The sequence below is a fragment of the Ctenopharyngodon idella genome, chromosome 12, assembly GCF_019924925.1.
Source record: "Ctenopharyngodon idella isolate HZGC_01 chromosome 12, HZGC01, whole genome shotgun sequence".
In the NCBI taxonomy this organism is placed as follows: domain Eukaryota; kingdom Metazoa; phylum Chordata; class Actinopteri; order Cypriniformes; family Xenocyprididae; genus Ctenopharyngodon; species Ctenopharyngodon idella.
The window spans coordinates 16,132,035-16,150,311 of NC_067231.1; the positions used below are offsets into that span (position 1 = coordinate 16,132,035).

General features: G+C 36.9%; 1 protein-coding gene across 2 annotated transcripts in view; it reads right to left on the reverse strand.

Moving 5' to 3' along the window:
- The window catches only part of odad2 (outer dynein arm docking complex subunit 2), a 65,912-nt gene that overhangs the window by 37,989 nt on the left and 9,646 nt on the right, over window positions 1–18,277 (reverse strand). For both annotated transcript variants that reach the window (XM_051914228.1, XM_051914229.1), the window contains exons 8-10: window positions 13,234–13,454; window positions 10,885–11,025; window positions 9,431–9,575 (exon numbers count right to left, since the gene is read on the reverse strand). In XM_051914228.1, the coding sequence (XP_051770188.1) occupies window positions 9,431–9,575; window positions 10,885–11,025; window positions 13,234–13,454 (507 nt within the window). The remainder of the gene's footprint in view (window positions 1–9,430; window positions 9,576–10,884; window positions 11,026–13,233; window positions 13,455–18,277) is intronic.

Sequence of the window (18,277 nt, forward strand, 5' to 3'; positions counted from 1 at the left end):
GTGATGCCTTGTTTTTCTACTCTACTTTTTTTTTTTTTTTTTTTTTAATAAATGGAGCAGACAAAGAGAAGCTTTTCTCTCCATGGCTGGCCTTGTGCTCAATGCAGTAGGTCCCAAAGAGGCATGTAAGCTGCTGTAATGCTGCTCGTGCAACAGACCTTTGAAATCAGACACTCAAGTCCAATCTCCTGGAAACTGAACACACACTTCTGTTTCTTTTTCATAAAATGAGCAACTGATAAGATGCAGTGATTAGGCCTGCCTAGGACCCTCGTTTACTAGACACAAGGTGCGTTCCAATTCGCATATCTGTTCTATGCCATTTTGTAATAGAAGTAGTGTGAGTAGTCACTTGTGAAAAAGAAGTACAATTTAGCATAACTTTAAAAAGAGTACTTATGGAAATAAAATAATTTACAAGAATATACTTAAGTGCAAACTGAATGCAATGTTTTCAGACACTTATAGGGATAGTTCACCCAAAAATTAAAATTATATCATCATTTACTCACCCTCAAGTTGTTCCAAACCTGTATAAATTTCTTTGTTCTGCTCATAGACTGTAAAAAAAAATATGGACGTAGTGTCTGTGACATCACCCGTAGATTTCTGAAGAGCATATTTGAAGCGAAAATGAGGCCGCTGCCATCTTAGCAGCGCGTCACCACACGTCACTCCCGGATAACTGAAAATGGGCAAAGAGGCGGGACGTGGTTGGAACTGAGGTGCCTGGTTGCTGAAACCATGCCCGCCTAGCATGACGTGATCATGTTAGCAGGCTAAAGAAGCTATCTATCGATCTTAGACACTATCTAAAATATTAATAAAGATAAGTTATATCATTTAAAAGTTCTAAGGTTTACTATCTATGGTGTCTTTTTTACGATATAGATGCTCCAGCACCAGTAATTGTAATTTGTGTCGGGTGTGCAAATGATAACACGCAAAACCAAAATAGCACTCCATACCTTTGTAATGAAATAGCGATTGCAAGATCAATCCAATTCGTTGCACTTGGGTAAAATGTCCATGAGCGTCCATTGAAAAACAAACAACAGCACTTTTTGTTCACAAAAGCATTAAATCCACGAAATATTGATATATTGTCCATTGTTTGCATCATATTTCTTCTGAATGCTCTGCTCTCCATCATCGTTCTTCAAGAAATTATGCAACCTCAGCAGCGTTTATGTTGTAAAACTGTATATGATCGTATATACATTAGACTCTCACAAACAAATGAGCCCGCTTCCAAAGTATAATTTTTCAAAATAGTACAGCAGTTTTAGTTATATTATCCAAGCAGTGCTGTCGGAGTTTGTGGAGTCTTGAGAGGCATATTCTCCAGCCATTGCCATTGTAAATCTCACGAACAAAACTTTTAGCCAATGCCAAGACAATCCAACAACGTGTGTTCTGTTTATCTTCTGCATGTGTACACAGACGCACATTTGTCTCAACCAGCACAAGCAGCCATATTATTTGATAATTGTATAAAATAATCCAGAAAAAAAGCACAAACACGGCAGAGATGCCAAATTCAGCAGCTGGAATTAGCTGAGGTAATGTGAGGGCTCACAGACAGCAGCGGCAAACCTGTCACTCAAGTGACCACGCCCTTAATTATGCAAAACTTTAAGACTTAATATAATTTAAATAGATGTGTTATAAAAAAAATTCACCCCCCTCAGAGTTGTCATGAAGGGCAAAATTAGCTGTATAGACAAAACCACAATTTGATCCAGGCTGTAAACATGTTTTTTTTTCTGCTGTAAAGTTGGGCATTTTAACATGGGACTCAATGGCTATGTTTACACGCACCAATTTTCGTCAATCCGAATGAACTGAATCCGATTGCAGATCTGTTTACATATACTCTAAATATGTACATTGTAATCTGATTCAAATATCCATTTATATGTGTTTTATATAGTTTCCGATTAAAACTTTTGTGCACACGCTCTGCGTGTGACATCATATCAATTACACTTGTGGAGACAACCGTGGATGTGACACCAACAGAGCTCATCATGTTTGCCCTGTTGGCATACACATTCATAAATCAGCAATGGCTTTTACAACTAAAGACGTGAATGTGAGCTTGCGCACTACGTAATGCATGTCAACATTGCACTGTGCATGTGCCCCAGAGACTTCTGGATATGATTGAGAAAGTAGTCAAATTCAAGCGTTTACATGGTCATTTTTTGCTGTTGGATCGGATAAACCACGCCTTCCAATCCGATCGAAATTTCATTCGGATCAAGCTCAATCGGATCGATTAAGGTGTTTACATGAATGTTTTTCCAATCCGATTGAGCCGTCGATCCGATTACAAATGGATTATTTGGGTGCATGTAAACATAGCCAATGAGATTCTGCTCTCTTTTGGAGCCTGTCCCTTACGGCTAGTCATTGAATTGCAGTTTAAGTCACTTCCGTATTGGCTTCAAGAGAAACTGGAGGAGGTTGCCGCTTGGTTCTGCTGTACACAAAGGAAGATATCTGGAAGAATGTTTGTAACCAAGCAGATCTTTAGGTGAGTTTTAGATGATGGAAAAGGTAATCTAAATGTAAAATATCAAATTATTAAATAATAACAGATATGGTGCCAATGTATTGCACATCTCTAAAATAAAGTAGGACTACACAAGGAACATGGATGTGAGAACAGGCGAACATCAGATGAAAGAGAGAAAGCACATATAGTAGGACTAATAATGAGAAATAAAGGTAGACTTGAAAGAAAGGGGTGGGAAAATATGAAGAAACTAATGAAAGTGATAAAGGAGACAGACAAAGAGAGTGATAAGAAGTGAGAAAAATAGTCATATAGAGGCGGAGACAGAAAGAGAGAAGAAGAAAGTAGCACATGTGTTGTCCATATTAAGTGGCTGGACTAAATGTGAACCAAAACTAGCAGTGAATCCACTGCACTCTCTTGTCTTGCCACTCTCTCCATCTTCAAAGCGTTTGATGGGTTAGCACTGAACCTTGTAAAAACACAAAGCTATATTTAGTACTGATACCAGGGAAAAAGAAATCCAGTGTTCATATGCTTTCATTTTCTAGCAGCTTTGGTCTCAACATGCCGTAGACATTCTTTACAAATCAGAAAACATCTGAAGGTCTTTTATTATGTCTCTGTCTCGATTCTAACGGGCCCTCACTCTCAGTCTGTGGTGTGAAGAGAGATGTTCAGGACAGATGCACACACAGATAAAAGCTGTGAACATGGATGACTGACAAGTTTATCATTTGATATCACTATACACCTTACTGACATTAATATGTGTCAGTATTAATATATGCCATCTTACCTCTCATATGTCACTGGAAGGATATACAAAATAACCAAATATTTCTATACTCTAGAGCAAATCTCTGCTCTGAGATTGTATCATCACAAGCTGTAAACTATATTATATCACACAGCTCTATATATAAAGATAAAGATTTTTTTAATGTTCTTCCTAGGTGTGAAACACATCAAGATTCATGGCCATTTTCACTCCCTCTCATACAGCCTTTCAAACACACAAAGTGTCTCACAAAAGTTAAATCAATATATTGTTTTATGTGAATGAGTGGGCAGGATGATTTTCATATCATTGTGTAGTGAAAATTCTAGACTACAAGATCAAGGCTACAAGAATGTTTTAAGTAACTGAAATAAGCACAAATGTTAGGGCATGTCAAAACACCTCCAGGGCCCAGAAAACACCTCAGACCCCAGAAGGTTAAAACATCTTCAGACAAAAGTTGGAGAGAAAGCCTGACATTCGTCTGTGATCAAGGCTAAAAAGGCTAAAAAGCTTGTTTCATTGCTTTCCACTTGTTGAAAACATTTTCCTTCAATAAATAGCCATGCCTAGTGGCATTTGAAGTAATTTAACTGTCACAAAAATGCAGAAAAAGCTGATAGATTGTAGTTCTGTTTCAGAGCAGGAAAGCAGGTCCCAATGACAGCACAAGCTGTATGTCACCATAAAAACCTATCCTGAGGAAAGAATACTTGAACTATACAGCACAAAACAGTGCGGAATAAGCCAGCATTCATAAATCCTGCCCATTTCTCAGAAAATTAACAAATTCTCCTGAAGAGTAAAACACAGAAGCACGGTGACACAGAGAATGAAATCACAAAGGAAAAAGGAGGAAAAGACAAACAGAGAGAAAGGATATATAAAAAAAAAACTTAAGAAGAAAACATAGCTATACTGATGCTCTGGAGAAAATTGAGAGGGCAAAAAGAAAAAAGAAAGAAAGTGTCATAGTGAATGAGAACAAAGTAGTATTAGGAAAAGAGAATGTGAATATTCATTCTGGCATGAGTGTTGAGTATGATATACACATTAGAGTTAATTTATAGAGAAGCTGACTGATGTCTGATCATTATCATTTATTCCCAATTAAGCAGCCAGCTCTCCATAGCAAGATAAAGACAGCTGTATAAATGATTTACACAGAGAGAAGCCATAGAACCACAAAGCAGAGCTGCCTTGTCTAGATTTAAGAGCAAAGAGATATCACATTTAATGGACAGTATAAACCTGATGCAAAACAGCATATCCACAGAGTATTTACGAGCACCTTCACTTACACGCACACACACACACACACACACACACACACACACACACACACACACACACACACACACACACACACACACACACACACACACTCACTCACCTCACTCACTTAACACTTAAACCATTTGTCTAAAAGCAGATGGAATGGGTGTCTGCTGTAGATAATGTTATGCCATCCTTTATGTAAATTTCAATTGCTGACTCTTATGGTTAATGATACCACTTTATTGACAAACTGATACACTCATCACACTACTGTTTCAAAGTCTGGGGTCAGTAAGATTTTTGAAAGAAATTAATACTTTTATTCAGCAAGGATGCATTCATTTGATCAAAAGTGACAGTAAAGACATTTAAAACATGTTCTTTTGAACTCTCAATTCATCAAAGAATCCTGAAAAGAAACGTATCACAGTTTCAGCACAAAATCAGAAAGCAGCAACTGTTTTTAACATTGATAATAATACGAAATGTTTCTTGAGCATAAATCAGCATATCAGAATGATTTCTGAAAGATCATGTGACACTAAAGACTTTAGCTTTGCCATCACAGGAATAGATTACATTTCAAAATATATTAAAATTGAAAACAGCTATTTTAAATTGTATTAATATTTCACAATATTGCTGTTTTTACTGTATTTTTGATCAAATAAATGCAGCCTTGGTAAGCATAAGAAACATCCTTCAAAAACATCCTTGCCAACCTTAATCTTTTGAACAGTAGTGTGTTACATTGGCCAAAATAGAGGTAAAGAAAGTAGAATTCAGCTGGTCATATAATCTCATTACGCTGACCCTCATGAGCCAAACCACTCTATGAAAAATAAAAGCATTTAGAGTACTGATAACACTTATCTTCATCACATTTAAGTGAGCACCTTTTTAAACATTTTTCAGAAGTAATATTAATTTCTGTAGGGCTAAAGAAATTCAGAAAATTAAGAAAAGCAATCTGTTAGGCTTCACTGCAGGACTGAGGTGCACCAGCAGCTTGATCTGACACACGTTCAATTTAGTACTCACTTTGTCCAGTAGATGGAGCAATACCTCATAATGGCCATTTGAGATAAGATGTGGACATTACTCTGGTTACAAATAACAATTGTTCTATTCTGACAGGAATTTCAATTTCTGCCACTACGCAGATGAAAAACTGTAGCTGTTTAAATTTATTTCATGCTGAGGATCATTTTAAAAGTCTTTTATTTGTGCACATTATTATTCTGAAAGTCTTGTATTCTGTGAGAAACACTATGTAAGTGAGGCATGAGCTGCTGCAGTGAGAGAGATCCAGATTTAGGCTTCATCTCCTGAGCAGACAGACACTGTGCAAACTTTAAGTCAAAATGACTCAGTAATAAAAAAAATTAGATAATCACATTGGCAAAAATTGCACACTTTTTCAACATATAAGAGCATTAGGGCACTAGCAATTCACTTGCAAGCGATTAACGAGGAGCAGAATGGGGTAACTGGAAGAGGGGAGAGTGTGAGAATGTTTCTATGCAACTTTGTTTGGCTGCCATGTTTCTCTAATTCAAGCTAATGAGGCAGTTGGGCAGAATCTAGTGAGACAAACAGCCTGTGGCCACCTCCTCTACATACTGACGCAGTTACAAAGTGTGTCTGTGAATGTGTGAACGTGCAATTATACTCAACGCTCGTTCTCTGACCCATCCAGGCAACAACTGAATAGAGTTTGGTGTGTGTAATGTTTTGCGGTCTAAAGACATGCACGATTTATTAATATAACACTAACACATCATGAAAGGATGTAGTCACTGGTGCAAACTGCCCTCTGTACATGTGTACAGAAAGGCAAACATGAAGACATGTAAATGTACAGTTCAGGTAATGTAGACTGCAAAAATATCCCTAGATAAACAGCCATTAAAGCACAAGTCCGATCATTCATGCATCACCTTATAGAAGTGTAATCTCCCAGAAATACAAACGCATGTCTATACCCTGGAAAAGAGCAGAAGAAAAGACAGAGGGGAGGAGAAAAACTGAACCTTCACTCCAAAAATAAAACAGATATTTAGTTTGGCACGGACTGTGTTTCGGCTTCTGATGGTAATGACATTATAAGAGCGCTACTGGACAAACCCTCATAAATAAGAACTGTGGTTTCCAGACAGATAGAATGCTGGGAAGGGCACGTTATAAACGCATCCTGTCTAGAGTTGAAAACAGCAATGTAACAAACGCATCCCCAAACACTTCACACAAATCAGAAAAGAAAAAAACTTTTCAAATCCACTTTCCAAACGCTTTCCAAAATCAAACAGGATTTTGTTATCAAGTGCTTTTTTTCTGACGTTTGGTAGAGGATGAGCACCTCCCGTTGGGAAAATCACATTCATTATCCTGTTTTACTGGGCTAAAAATATCTACCTGCGGTTGAACTTTTCTTGGATGTTTTTCTTTACATGATTTATTGCTCACTACACTTAGCCTCCTGCATCCCTGTGTCCTCGTATGAGGACATTTTATTTTAGTGAATTTCTCTGACACCATACATGTCACAGTTTAAGTCTGGATGTCTTGTAAAGAGCATTCAGGGCTTTTCAGAGATACCAAATGTTTGGAGGTTTCACCAGGACGACAACTTCTCCTTGGTCTTTAAAAATGACTGAGTGATCAAATTTAGCACCCTTATGGAAGTGATAATATATATGACAACATTTTGTAATTATCATTTAAATCTGACTATTTTTCAAATTGTTTGTAATAAATCAACATCTCAGGAAAATGTTATGGGGTTTCTAATAAAAATATGACTTTTTGTTACAAAACAGGACATTGATTTCATACATGTTTAGGCATTTAGGAGACACAACAAGTGAATAGGGAAAGAAATGACATCAATATTTCTATGAAATATTAGATATTACTATGAAAATGTTGCCAACTATTACTCCCATTATTACACTTCTTTTTTTTTTTTCATTACATGTTGTTCCAAGAACACATTAATATGCAAATTAGATACAGTGTATAGATACATTGCATTGAATGGGAAAACCCATGTATGGTATATCAATTCATTCCGTTATATCTTTCATAACATAGTTGAAAATCATCTTTAAACAGTTTGGTTAAAAAAAAATCCTGAAACCTAAAAATTGATTGGTGAATGAAAAAAATCCCATTGTTTTTGTCATTTCATGTCATTTTATTTTTTTAAACAACTGAGTCCTAGTGTCCACTTACGAGGACATAGCATAACATATGAATAAAATATCATTTTTCAAAAAAAAAAAAAAAAAAAAAAAAAGAAAAAAAAAAATGCTCTAAACAAGGTAATAACATGAAAAAATACTAAATTCAAAAAACACTTTTTTTCTCCAGGTCTTAAAAGGTTAAGAAGAAGAAGAAGAAGAAGAAGAAGAAGAAGAAGAAAAAAAATGTCCTCTGGTGTTTAACATTAGTGCCCTTTTAATCTACAATAGGCCTATGCCCTCTATACTACTATTTACTATAGGCTATTGTAAAAGGAGACAATGTGCCTTTTAATTACCTTATTTTATTCTCACGTTAATGTGAGAGATCAATTTTGCAAATTTAGTTCTTTGCAAACCCCTTTTTAATGTACTGACAAGGAGTGTCGCAATATACTATGGTCTGGTTTCACAGACAGGGTTTAGGCTAAACCAGGATTAGGTCTTAGTTCAATTAGGGTATTTAAGTAGCTTTTATAAATGTACCCTAGAAAAAAACATTACTGGTGTGCATCTTGAGACAAAACAATAGCACTGACTTGTTTTAAGATATGTCAGTACAAATTACTTTCAGTTAAAACAGCTCAAACATAAATTTATTCTGGGACTAGCTTAAGCCTTGTCTGTGAAACCAGGGGTATATGTATTGACAGCAACAGTGATGTTTTAAATTAAATATTGAAATCATTTTAATACTACACATATGATAATATTGTAAATAATCCAGCACAAATAACCGGTTGACACTCCAATACAGTAGGTGGCCGCCACCAGTCATAAAACGGAAAAAGAAAATGACAACGCAGTGTGTAGCGACTACTGCAGCACAAAATCTTGTCGTTGGAGATAACAGATGAAAGCGAGACATTCTACCCACACCAGAAAAAAGATAGCTTGACAGACACTGTGTCCAAATATGCCTATTTCCATACAATATAGTATGCAAAAAACAGTAGAGCAAAATAGTATTATGTCCAAATTCATAGTGTTCGAAAAACAGTAGGCAAAAAGTACCCAGATGACCTACTACTTCCGCTAAGATTCTGGACTGCGCATTTGATGGACATTTTACTATCCCATGAAGCCACGGGAAAGTTGTAAATGACAGTGAAGTGATGCAACTGACACTGGTAGGTCATGTGACAGTGACAGCATGGTAGATGCAGAATGTCTGATTCATTCATACTACCCATATGCATGCTATATAGAACATACTTTTTTTAACGGTCACAAAGTACATTTTAAACCAAATATACCTACTAGACAGTATGCGATTTTGGACAGAGCAGGGGCGTTGGACAGCCCAGTCTGCAGTACTGTAAGTTATTTTTCTATGCATTTGTACAGTTATGGTTACAAACTCTTTTTCCATCTCCCTACACTCATATTTTTCATTTTTTTTTTTTTGTGAAAACACAAATTAAAGTTAAATATGAATTAGATTTTTTTTATTTGTGATAAATTAAAATTTCCATAGATATCGCAATAGTATTTTTATAGTGAATTCTTTTGCCCATGATAATCGTGTAGTGAAAATCTGAGATCATGACAGCTTTAGTATTGATGCATGTTGGTCTGTGCATTTATACAAGCGAATGTGTTTTTTACCTTTAAGTATTTGACTAGTTTCTGGATCTGCCAGTATTCAGAGGGCAGGTCGGTGGCGGCCTCGGCACGTCTTTCGGGCTGTTCCTCATCTTCCTCATCGTCTGATGAACTCTCGCTGAAGTCATCAGCTCCTCCTGGGGTTTTACTGTGCACACACACATATGCACCTATTAGACATATTAATATTCAAGCTGGCCAACAATTTTATGTCTCTCAGACACACACTGTGAGAAGTACTCTCCCACAGAATTTTCTCAGAATAGAAACGAGACCTATCCATACATAACAGGACATTATAGAAAAAGCCCTTTCTCTAATAAATAGAGCTTAATACATCAAATCGAAGGAGAGTCAGAGCAGGTGCAAGCCAAACCACACAGCCCATTCTCTCAAAGCTCTGGTAAAATCTCTCTGAATCCAATGTGGAATGAATTATTGCTCTCTGAAAGGCCTCATGCTCAAACCCTTGGACAAAACGGCCATCAAACTCAGGGGTGTATTTGAAGTGTCATCTTAAGCCATGGCATCAAATTAAACGGCAGGGGATTGAGAGACCAGAGATGGAGCAACAGAGAGAGAGGAAGACTGGAGTGGTCATCAGTGCATTTCTGAACTCTTTCATCGCGAGCTTATACACGCACGCACAAACGCAGATGGCCGTTAAAGCGGATCAGGCTACTGAAATGAATGTATCGGGAAACGAGTCATGAAACTCGGTACACAAGGAGAAGAGGCCAGAGGGACTCAGATATGTTTTCCAGGGGATAACTGTATTGCCGGACAGCAGCGTACTCATCTCTTTCGGTGCTAGTCACTTACTGGAAGTGTGGAATGTGTTTTTCAATGCGAAAGATTGTAAGTGTGGACATTACTGATGTGTTTGTGTACCATGAACACATCCAAATAATCTTCAGAATGCTACACTGTTTTTGTGTGCATCACTGATTTAAAACGGCAGGAAAAAGAGAAACTGCGGCTGCACCCGGAGCTCCTTACAGGCAGGACTGTGTACTCTGGCAGTGGATGTTATAGGGACAGCTGGAGTTTTCACTCACCATCGCCAAACAGACAGAGAGGAGTCAGGAGAAGGAACAGGGTTATCAGTGGCTCAGGCATAGGCCGGTTATTACAGACCGCTACTCCCAGTAGCACCAGAGGACCGTTCCGTGTGCACACCAACCTGAACGGCTGCTTCATCCGTGTCTTATTAAAGGCTATAAAATGAATACTTATCCACAGCTGAAATAATTTGCCCTGAAAGTGAGTCTTTATTTCCAATTCAGTGATTGGATACGTTTTTTATATTTGGCCAGGAGAATAAAGAGTTATTCAATTATGCGTGTTCCTGGGAGAGGGTTTTTCAGATCCCATTGCAATGGTTAGGTTTTTACCTCAGAGGAAATACCACATGTACAATGAAAAAGCTATTTCTGTGGACTGAGATTGTGGCATACATTTTTTGAGAAGAGTGGCAGCCTGGCAGAGACGATCCAGAAAAATTTGACTTTTTTTTGTTCTCTGATGCGGGTGACTTTGTGCCGTATTCCAAAATCCTCTTGCTTTCTCTGCTTTTTCTGGCCTTCTCCTCTACCTCACTGGAAAAACAAAAACAACAACAATCAGACACTTATTAACACTGTTTATACACTTTAAAGCCATGAAATCAAAATTCGGTAACACTTTACAATAAGGTTCATTAGTTAAACAATAGTTAATGTATTAACTAACATAAATTATCCATGAGTAATACATTTGTTACTGTATTTACTAATCTTTGTTAACATTATTTAATGAAAATACAGTTGTTCATTGTTCATGTTAGTTCACAGTGCATTAACTAATGTTAAAGGGTTAGTTCACCCAAAAAGGAAAATTATGTCATTAATTACTCACCCTCATGTCGTTCCACACCCGTAAGACCTTCGTTTATCTTTGGAACACAAATTAAGATATTTTCGATAAAATCCAAGGGATCAGTGAGGCCTGCATCGCCAGCAATAACACTCCCTTTTTCAATGCCCAGAAAGCTACTAAAAACATATTTAATATAGTTCATGTGACTACAGTGGTTTAACTTTAATATTATAAAGCAACAAGAATACTTTTTTGTGCGCCAAAAATAACAAAATAGCTTTATAACTTTATTCCACAATATCTAGTGATGGGCGATTTCAAAACACTTCTTCATGAAGCTTCTGGGCTTTACGAATCATTTGTTTAGAATCAGTGGTTCAGAGCGCCAAAATCAAGTGATTTCAGTAAACGAGGCTTAGTTACGTCATAAGTGTTTTGAAACTTCAATAGTTCACATGACTTTGGCAGTTTGATTCACGCTCCGAACCACTGATTCAAAACAAAAGATTCGAAAAGCTTCGAAGCTTCATGAAGCAGTGTTTTCAAATTGCCAATCACTAGATATTGTGGAATAAAGTCGCTATTGTGTTATTTTTGGCACACAAAAAGTATTCTCGTCACTTTATAATATTAAAGTTGAACCACTGTAGTCACATGTTTTAAAAATGTTTTTAGTAGCTTTCTGGGCATTGAAAAAAGGAGTGTTATTGCTGGCGATGCAGGCCTTACTGAGTATTTGGATTTTATCAAAAATATCTTAATTTGTGTTCCGAAGATAAACGGGTCTTACGGGTGTGGAACAACATGAGGGTGAGTAATAAATGACATAATTTTCATTTAACCCTTTAAGAATTTAATAATGTATTAGTAAATTTAAAATAAAAAGATTAATAAATGCTGTGTAAGTGCAGTTCATTATTAGTTCATGTTAACTAATGTACCTTATTGTAAAGTGTTACCCAAAATTCTTATATTATTTTTATGGAATATTGCAGTGTTTATTATTAATTATTAATGATCCAATCAATCCAACCAATTCTAGATGGACAAAATCACGTCCCGCCCTACATTCTTTTCTCATTTGAGAAACTGATATACATGATATTAGAAAAAAAGAAAGAATCACAATCTCTGTTTCATGTCGACTTTGTTTCAGATCTATTTTTTTTCCTTTGCTTTTCTTTTTTCTCTCTCTTCCCCTCTCTTTTTAAATTCACATTATGAGATTGCTTTGTATGTCTAGTCTGATATTTTATTTTTACTACACAAGTATCGCAATAGGACTATATGGATGTTCCAGATGTGTTTTTAAAAAAGCCACTTCGACTTTCGGATTAACTGGCATCTTTGTTGCATTTCCCTGGCCCTTAATTTTTTTCTATACGTTTTCTCTCCCATCATGTAATATGTTAGTTTCAGTCTTCAGTAGGTGTGACAGCTTACAGAGAAACCTTAGATCATTTGAATGCAAATTTGGTTCTTTCACTGCTAAAGGCAGAACACTGAAGTAAATTTTCACATCTGGGAAATTCTTATTTCTCCAAAACAAAAGATTATTGTTTTGGAAATCTTAGATGTCTTTTCAGAGGACGTTTACCAGTAATAAGTGTTGAAACAGCCAAAAAGGCTGATTTGTCTGCTAGATCAGTCCAAGGAGGAGAATGTCTGAGTGATCAACTCTATCAGCTAACTGTCACTTTGGATCCCTATAATAATTTGATTTCTCCAATTAACACTCACAGAGGAAGAGCGACTAATATATAAGACATAACCATCTCTTGAAGTCTGAATGACTGCTGAACTTTGTATCTGTACAGTACATTGACAAGCCACACGCACTCCAGCAAACATCAGCTCGCCCAGAGTCAGTGGCCTCTGATGTTCATGCTTTGATGGCTTTTTTGGGCCACTACAGAAGACATCCATTAGGGTTTGGAATTATCACTTACTCATAAAGGGACACGAGTCCAAGGTTCTTCCATTTCAAAGATGGTTCTAATTTCTTCTTCCTACCGCCCGGCTTGTTCTGCGCAAGCTGTTGTCTCGCCTTCTCAAGCACATTCTTTTCCTCATGGTCGTAAGACTTCAGGGTTTGGCCTGTTTCCTCTGCATCAACCGTTTCCACATGTAGGATCTTTTCAGTGGATGGCACATCTTGAATGGCAGAGTCCTGTAAAAGAGAATGAATAAAAATGAAACTAGATAGTAGGGAAAAGGACCTCTGCACCAAAAATACAGACTTGGGGAGTTAAAAGAGTTATTCAAGTATTTTTTGTTCTTCATGAATGCACTCTTAGCTTAGCAAAACATATTTTCCATTCTACATCTGACATATTGTCTCTTTATTGGGGAGGCACATCACACAGTCATCTCCGAGCTAGCGCAGCCTTCTTATTTTAAGAAAGAGACGTATAAAAACTAAATCCCACTTATGAATTTGTATCCCTGAACATTTATATAATACAGCCTTTCTCCACAGTCCACTGCCAGAAAAACAATCCTGCCTTTGAGTTATGAGAATAAATGAAAAAATAGAAACATATTTCCAAAGTTTCTTATGTATGTTAATTGCCTATACAATATGAGAAGTTTATTGTTTCTGTACATTCCTGAATTGCAGGCTGGCAGTTTGGCACACACTGAGTGAAGTCTTTGTGGCAAAGTAACGCAACAATGATTTTCTGAAATTGTGAAGGACTCTATCTTTCTCTCTCTCTCCCACTTCTTTATTACTTCTGTGAGAAGCTCAACAGGAGACATATGAATGGTTAATAGGCAGGAAAAAACCCACAGGCACCTGCTATGCTCCACCATCAGCCCTTCATTGGTTCCATCTTTTAGAGAGATGTACAGAGCAGGAGCGAGAAACAGAAATAGCGAGAGGAAAAGAAGAGTATGAGAGAGGAAGAGTTCAGAAAGAGTACACAAGGGAAAAAGCTTTTAATATGGCACAAGGGATTCGCTGTGGATCCAGCTGGGCTAAGCACACTTTGTGCCTTTCATGAGCTTGTTTGGCCAAAATAAGGGCAAAGTTAAGAACAGCCAAAGTTATATCCATTTCCTCACACCACTCCAACCCACATTTAATATTATAATTGAAGTAATAAACTTGCAAAAACCCTGTCCAAGAACAAGTAGGGAGAGTTAAAGGAATTACTCACCCTCAAGCCATCCTAGGTGTATTTAACCTTCTTTCTGATGAACACAATCAGAGTTATATTAACAAATATCCTGACGCATCCAAGCTTTATACTGGCAGTGAACGGGACCAATGAGTATGAAGCTCAAGAAAGTGCATCCATCCACCATAAATGTACCCCACACAGCTCCGGGGGGTAAATAAAGGCCTTCTGAAGCTAAACGATGCATTTGTGTAAGAAAAATATTCATATTTAACAAGTTATAAAGTAAAATATCTAGCTTACGTCAGAGCGCGTTTCGTTTTCAATTTACGAAGAAAGTGTAACGCCTCTCGCAGCTCAAAACACTTCTGCTATGTCCTACGCCTTCCATATTCAACTTGCAAAAAAGTTGAGTACGGAAGGCGGAGTGGCGAAAACTAGATATTTTACTTTATAACTTGTTAAATATGGATATTTTTCTTACACAAACACATCGTTTCACTTCAGGCCTTTATTAACCCCTTGGAGCCGTGTGGAGTACGCTTATGATGGATGGATGTGGATTGATGCACTTTCTTGGTCCCGTTCACTGCCATTATTAAGCTTGGATGCATCAGGATATTTATTAATATAACTAATTGTGTTCTTCAGAAATAAGAAGGTCAAATACACCTTCGGATGGCTTGAGGGTGAGTAAATCTTGGGGTAATTTTCATTTCAAAGTGAACTAATCCTTTAAATCTCCAGTATGGCATCCTAAACAGAAGCCTGAATAGAGAAAACCTCAAAAACTGCTTAGTAAATCTTAAACTACAGCAACATCCAACTATGAAGATAGATGACAAGGAAAGAAATATGCCAGACAAAAGAGGTCTATTCTAAAACTTATAGTGTGCTGACTACTATTGATAGGACTCACAATTGATTTCAATACAGGCAACATGAGAGGAATGATGCAATACTCTAAAAAGCATATATACACAAGTTTAGGGGAAACATTTTCTTAAATTATTATGTTTTACATATTATAATATATAAAATGTATAATATTTTAATATAATAATATTTTATACACTACCATTCAGAAGTTTGGGATAAGTAAGATTTTAAATGTTTTTAAAAGTAGTCTCTTATCAGACCAAGGCTGCATTTATTCAATCAAAAATACGAACAGTACTATTGTGAAATATTATTGCAATTTAAAATAACTGTTTTGTATTTTAATACATTTTAATTTGGTGCTCAAGAAACATTTATTATTATTATCAATGTTGAAAATTATTATCAATGTTGAAAAAATATATTTTATATATTTATGCTGCATTAGAATTTGTGATGTTGTCTTTCAAGGCAGAATAAATAAGCTGCCTTCTGAAACAACCTTTACACTAAGAGTGCATTTATGATGCATTAAAATACTGCCTTATTATCTGAGACAGCTTACTAGGTTTTGGAACAGAGTGATAGTCTTCCTGTCCCTGACAAAGCAGCAGAGCGTGATATCTTTTCCCTGATCAGCGTCACCTTCTGCTCAGCCCTGGCTGCGCATGTTTGATTAAAAGTGTCTGATCTAATAAAAGTATGAAAATGCATGGGTTCCTCATGCAGCTGATATGTTAGGAGATTCAGCCTGTTGTCTTTGGCTAAGAGCTGGTGTGCGCTGAGGATTTCTGGGCTGAAAAATCACGGTCCGGTGGTTGACTGATGGCTGAAGGACCAGAGCGTGTCTGAGACTTATTACAGCAAACTCGGGCCGCAATCCAGAACCTATTCTCTGCTGAACTTTTCACGCTACAAGAGTCCCATAGTGCAGCTAAAAGCATTATCTGTTCTCAAATCAACATGCATCCTAACGTAACGGGTTCGTTTCAGGTGGATAAACGTCTATTTGTAGAAGGTGATGAGAGTCTTGAGTAAAAAGGTGAACTCTCATATGTAGCCTTGTAGAAATGTGTTTGGAAGACATGAGAAAGACATGGAAAGAAAGACATAGAAAAGCAAACTGATGAAATCTAGAAAACAAGGAACTAATGTAAAATATGGAGAACAAAGAGGGGTTTGATTTGTGTCTAAGCAGACTACTTTTACGACTCTCTCTTTACGGCCTCTGTCCATCACCCGTCAGCTGCTAGCGCTCATGGTTGAGCTCCCGCCTGCTGGCATAATAAAACATGAAAGTCTGGTGGGCATTTTTACACACAAACGCTTGCACGCTGAACTGCCTGCCTGGCATCATCGCTTCAAAGAATAATAAAGTCTTTCTCCTCACTGCCACCAATAATCGAACTCAACCTGCTAGCACATATCCAGCCTTGTTCAAAAACCAAACACTAAAACCGCACTGAGAATATTCACCTCATTCCTTTTCTTTAGTAATACATATTGTTTCAAAGCAGCTTTGCAGAAAATAGTGCCTTAATACCCACACTGATCAAGCCAAAGGCAACATGGCAAGGAAAAATCATTGTAGAAAAATCACATCAGAAGTGCAACATCTGTTCAGCAGGTTAATCGTAGGCACTTTCAATCAGATCTTTTAAATTTGAAGTGGCATTTCCTGTCTCGAAAAGAATCGTTTTATAAAAAAAATATGTTGGCAACAATATTCATACACTTTTCAGCAATATCAATTAGGACCGTGACTATAATGTACCAAATAAACAGCCTAACGTGATTTACACAAGTAGGAAATGTTCCTATATCAACATCCTTTGTTGTTCCTGAAACAACATTCCTATTAATCAATCACTGCCTTATGATTTTAGAGTGTTAGGGCTTTGATTGGTTGATATGGATGTTGTTCTAGGATCTACAAAGGATGTTGATCCAGGGACATGTGTAAATGACACTGTGTCAAATAAACAAGTACAGAATATAGCTCTACTTCAGCTCATCCAGTTTTTCTCATAAAGCTTTAAAATGATAGCACACTTAGACCGAGCATTCATCAGAGGCAAGAGTTATGGAAGGTGAGCAGTGCTACTGAGCACAGACTCATGGGAACTGTTCCTCAAGTGAGGTAGATGAAGCCTGTCCTGGACACGACAGAGTTTAACTTGGACATCTCTGCTGAGAGTAAAGGTAAAATTCAGCAGCAGGCTTAATTTGTGTCTGAAAATTGGCTCTGAATGCACAATGAATAGATGAAAAGAACATTTTATACTTTCTGTCCTCAAGGTAACTGACGGGAACACCAGACAGAGGTTTTTACACCGACAGAGTAGCACTAGACAATAACCATTACTATATGGTACAGCAGTAATCTTTCTGTCTGCCTTCATTTTCCATCTGCAAACTATATCGGCGAGAGATAACATCACCATCATTTAGCAACGAACATAAAGAGAAATCTGTCTCGATGATGGAGTTTCCGTTTATATTGCTCAAGGACAGAATTATGTCGGTTATAAAACCGCCAACGGTCGGCATAAAACATTAGCGTGGATCTGAGGACTTTGTTTTAAGAAAAGAAAAGTACAAGTTGGAGGAAACCTTTTGTCTGCATCAACAAAAAGGCATTTACTGTGCTCTGCTACCGATGAAGCTGAAGACAAATCTGGACAATACTGACCCAGCCAAAATCGCAAAAAAAAAAAAAAAAAAAAAAAAAAGGAAAGGAAAGGAAAGAAAAATGGTAATTTCTTAAAGATGTTGTATATTTAAAAATTAATTTTGATATAATTCTTGTCTGTAAAATCTCATGTAGAAAGGACTAAATATTTGGTGCTGTAAAACAAAACATTTTTCCAACAAATACATTGTGTTACTGATGAGAAATAGGATATAATTTCTCAAACAATAAACACTTTTCACCACATCTTGAGGCCATTATCAGAGACCTAATTTGTTAATTTATCTTTTACTTTATTCA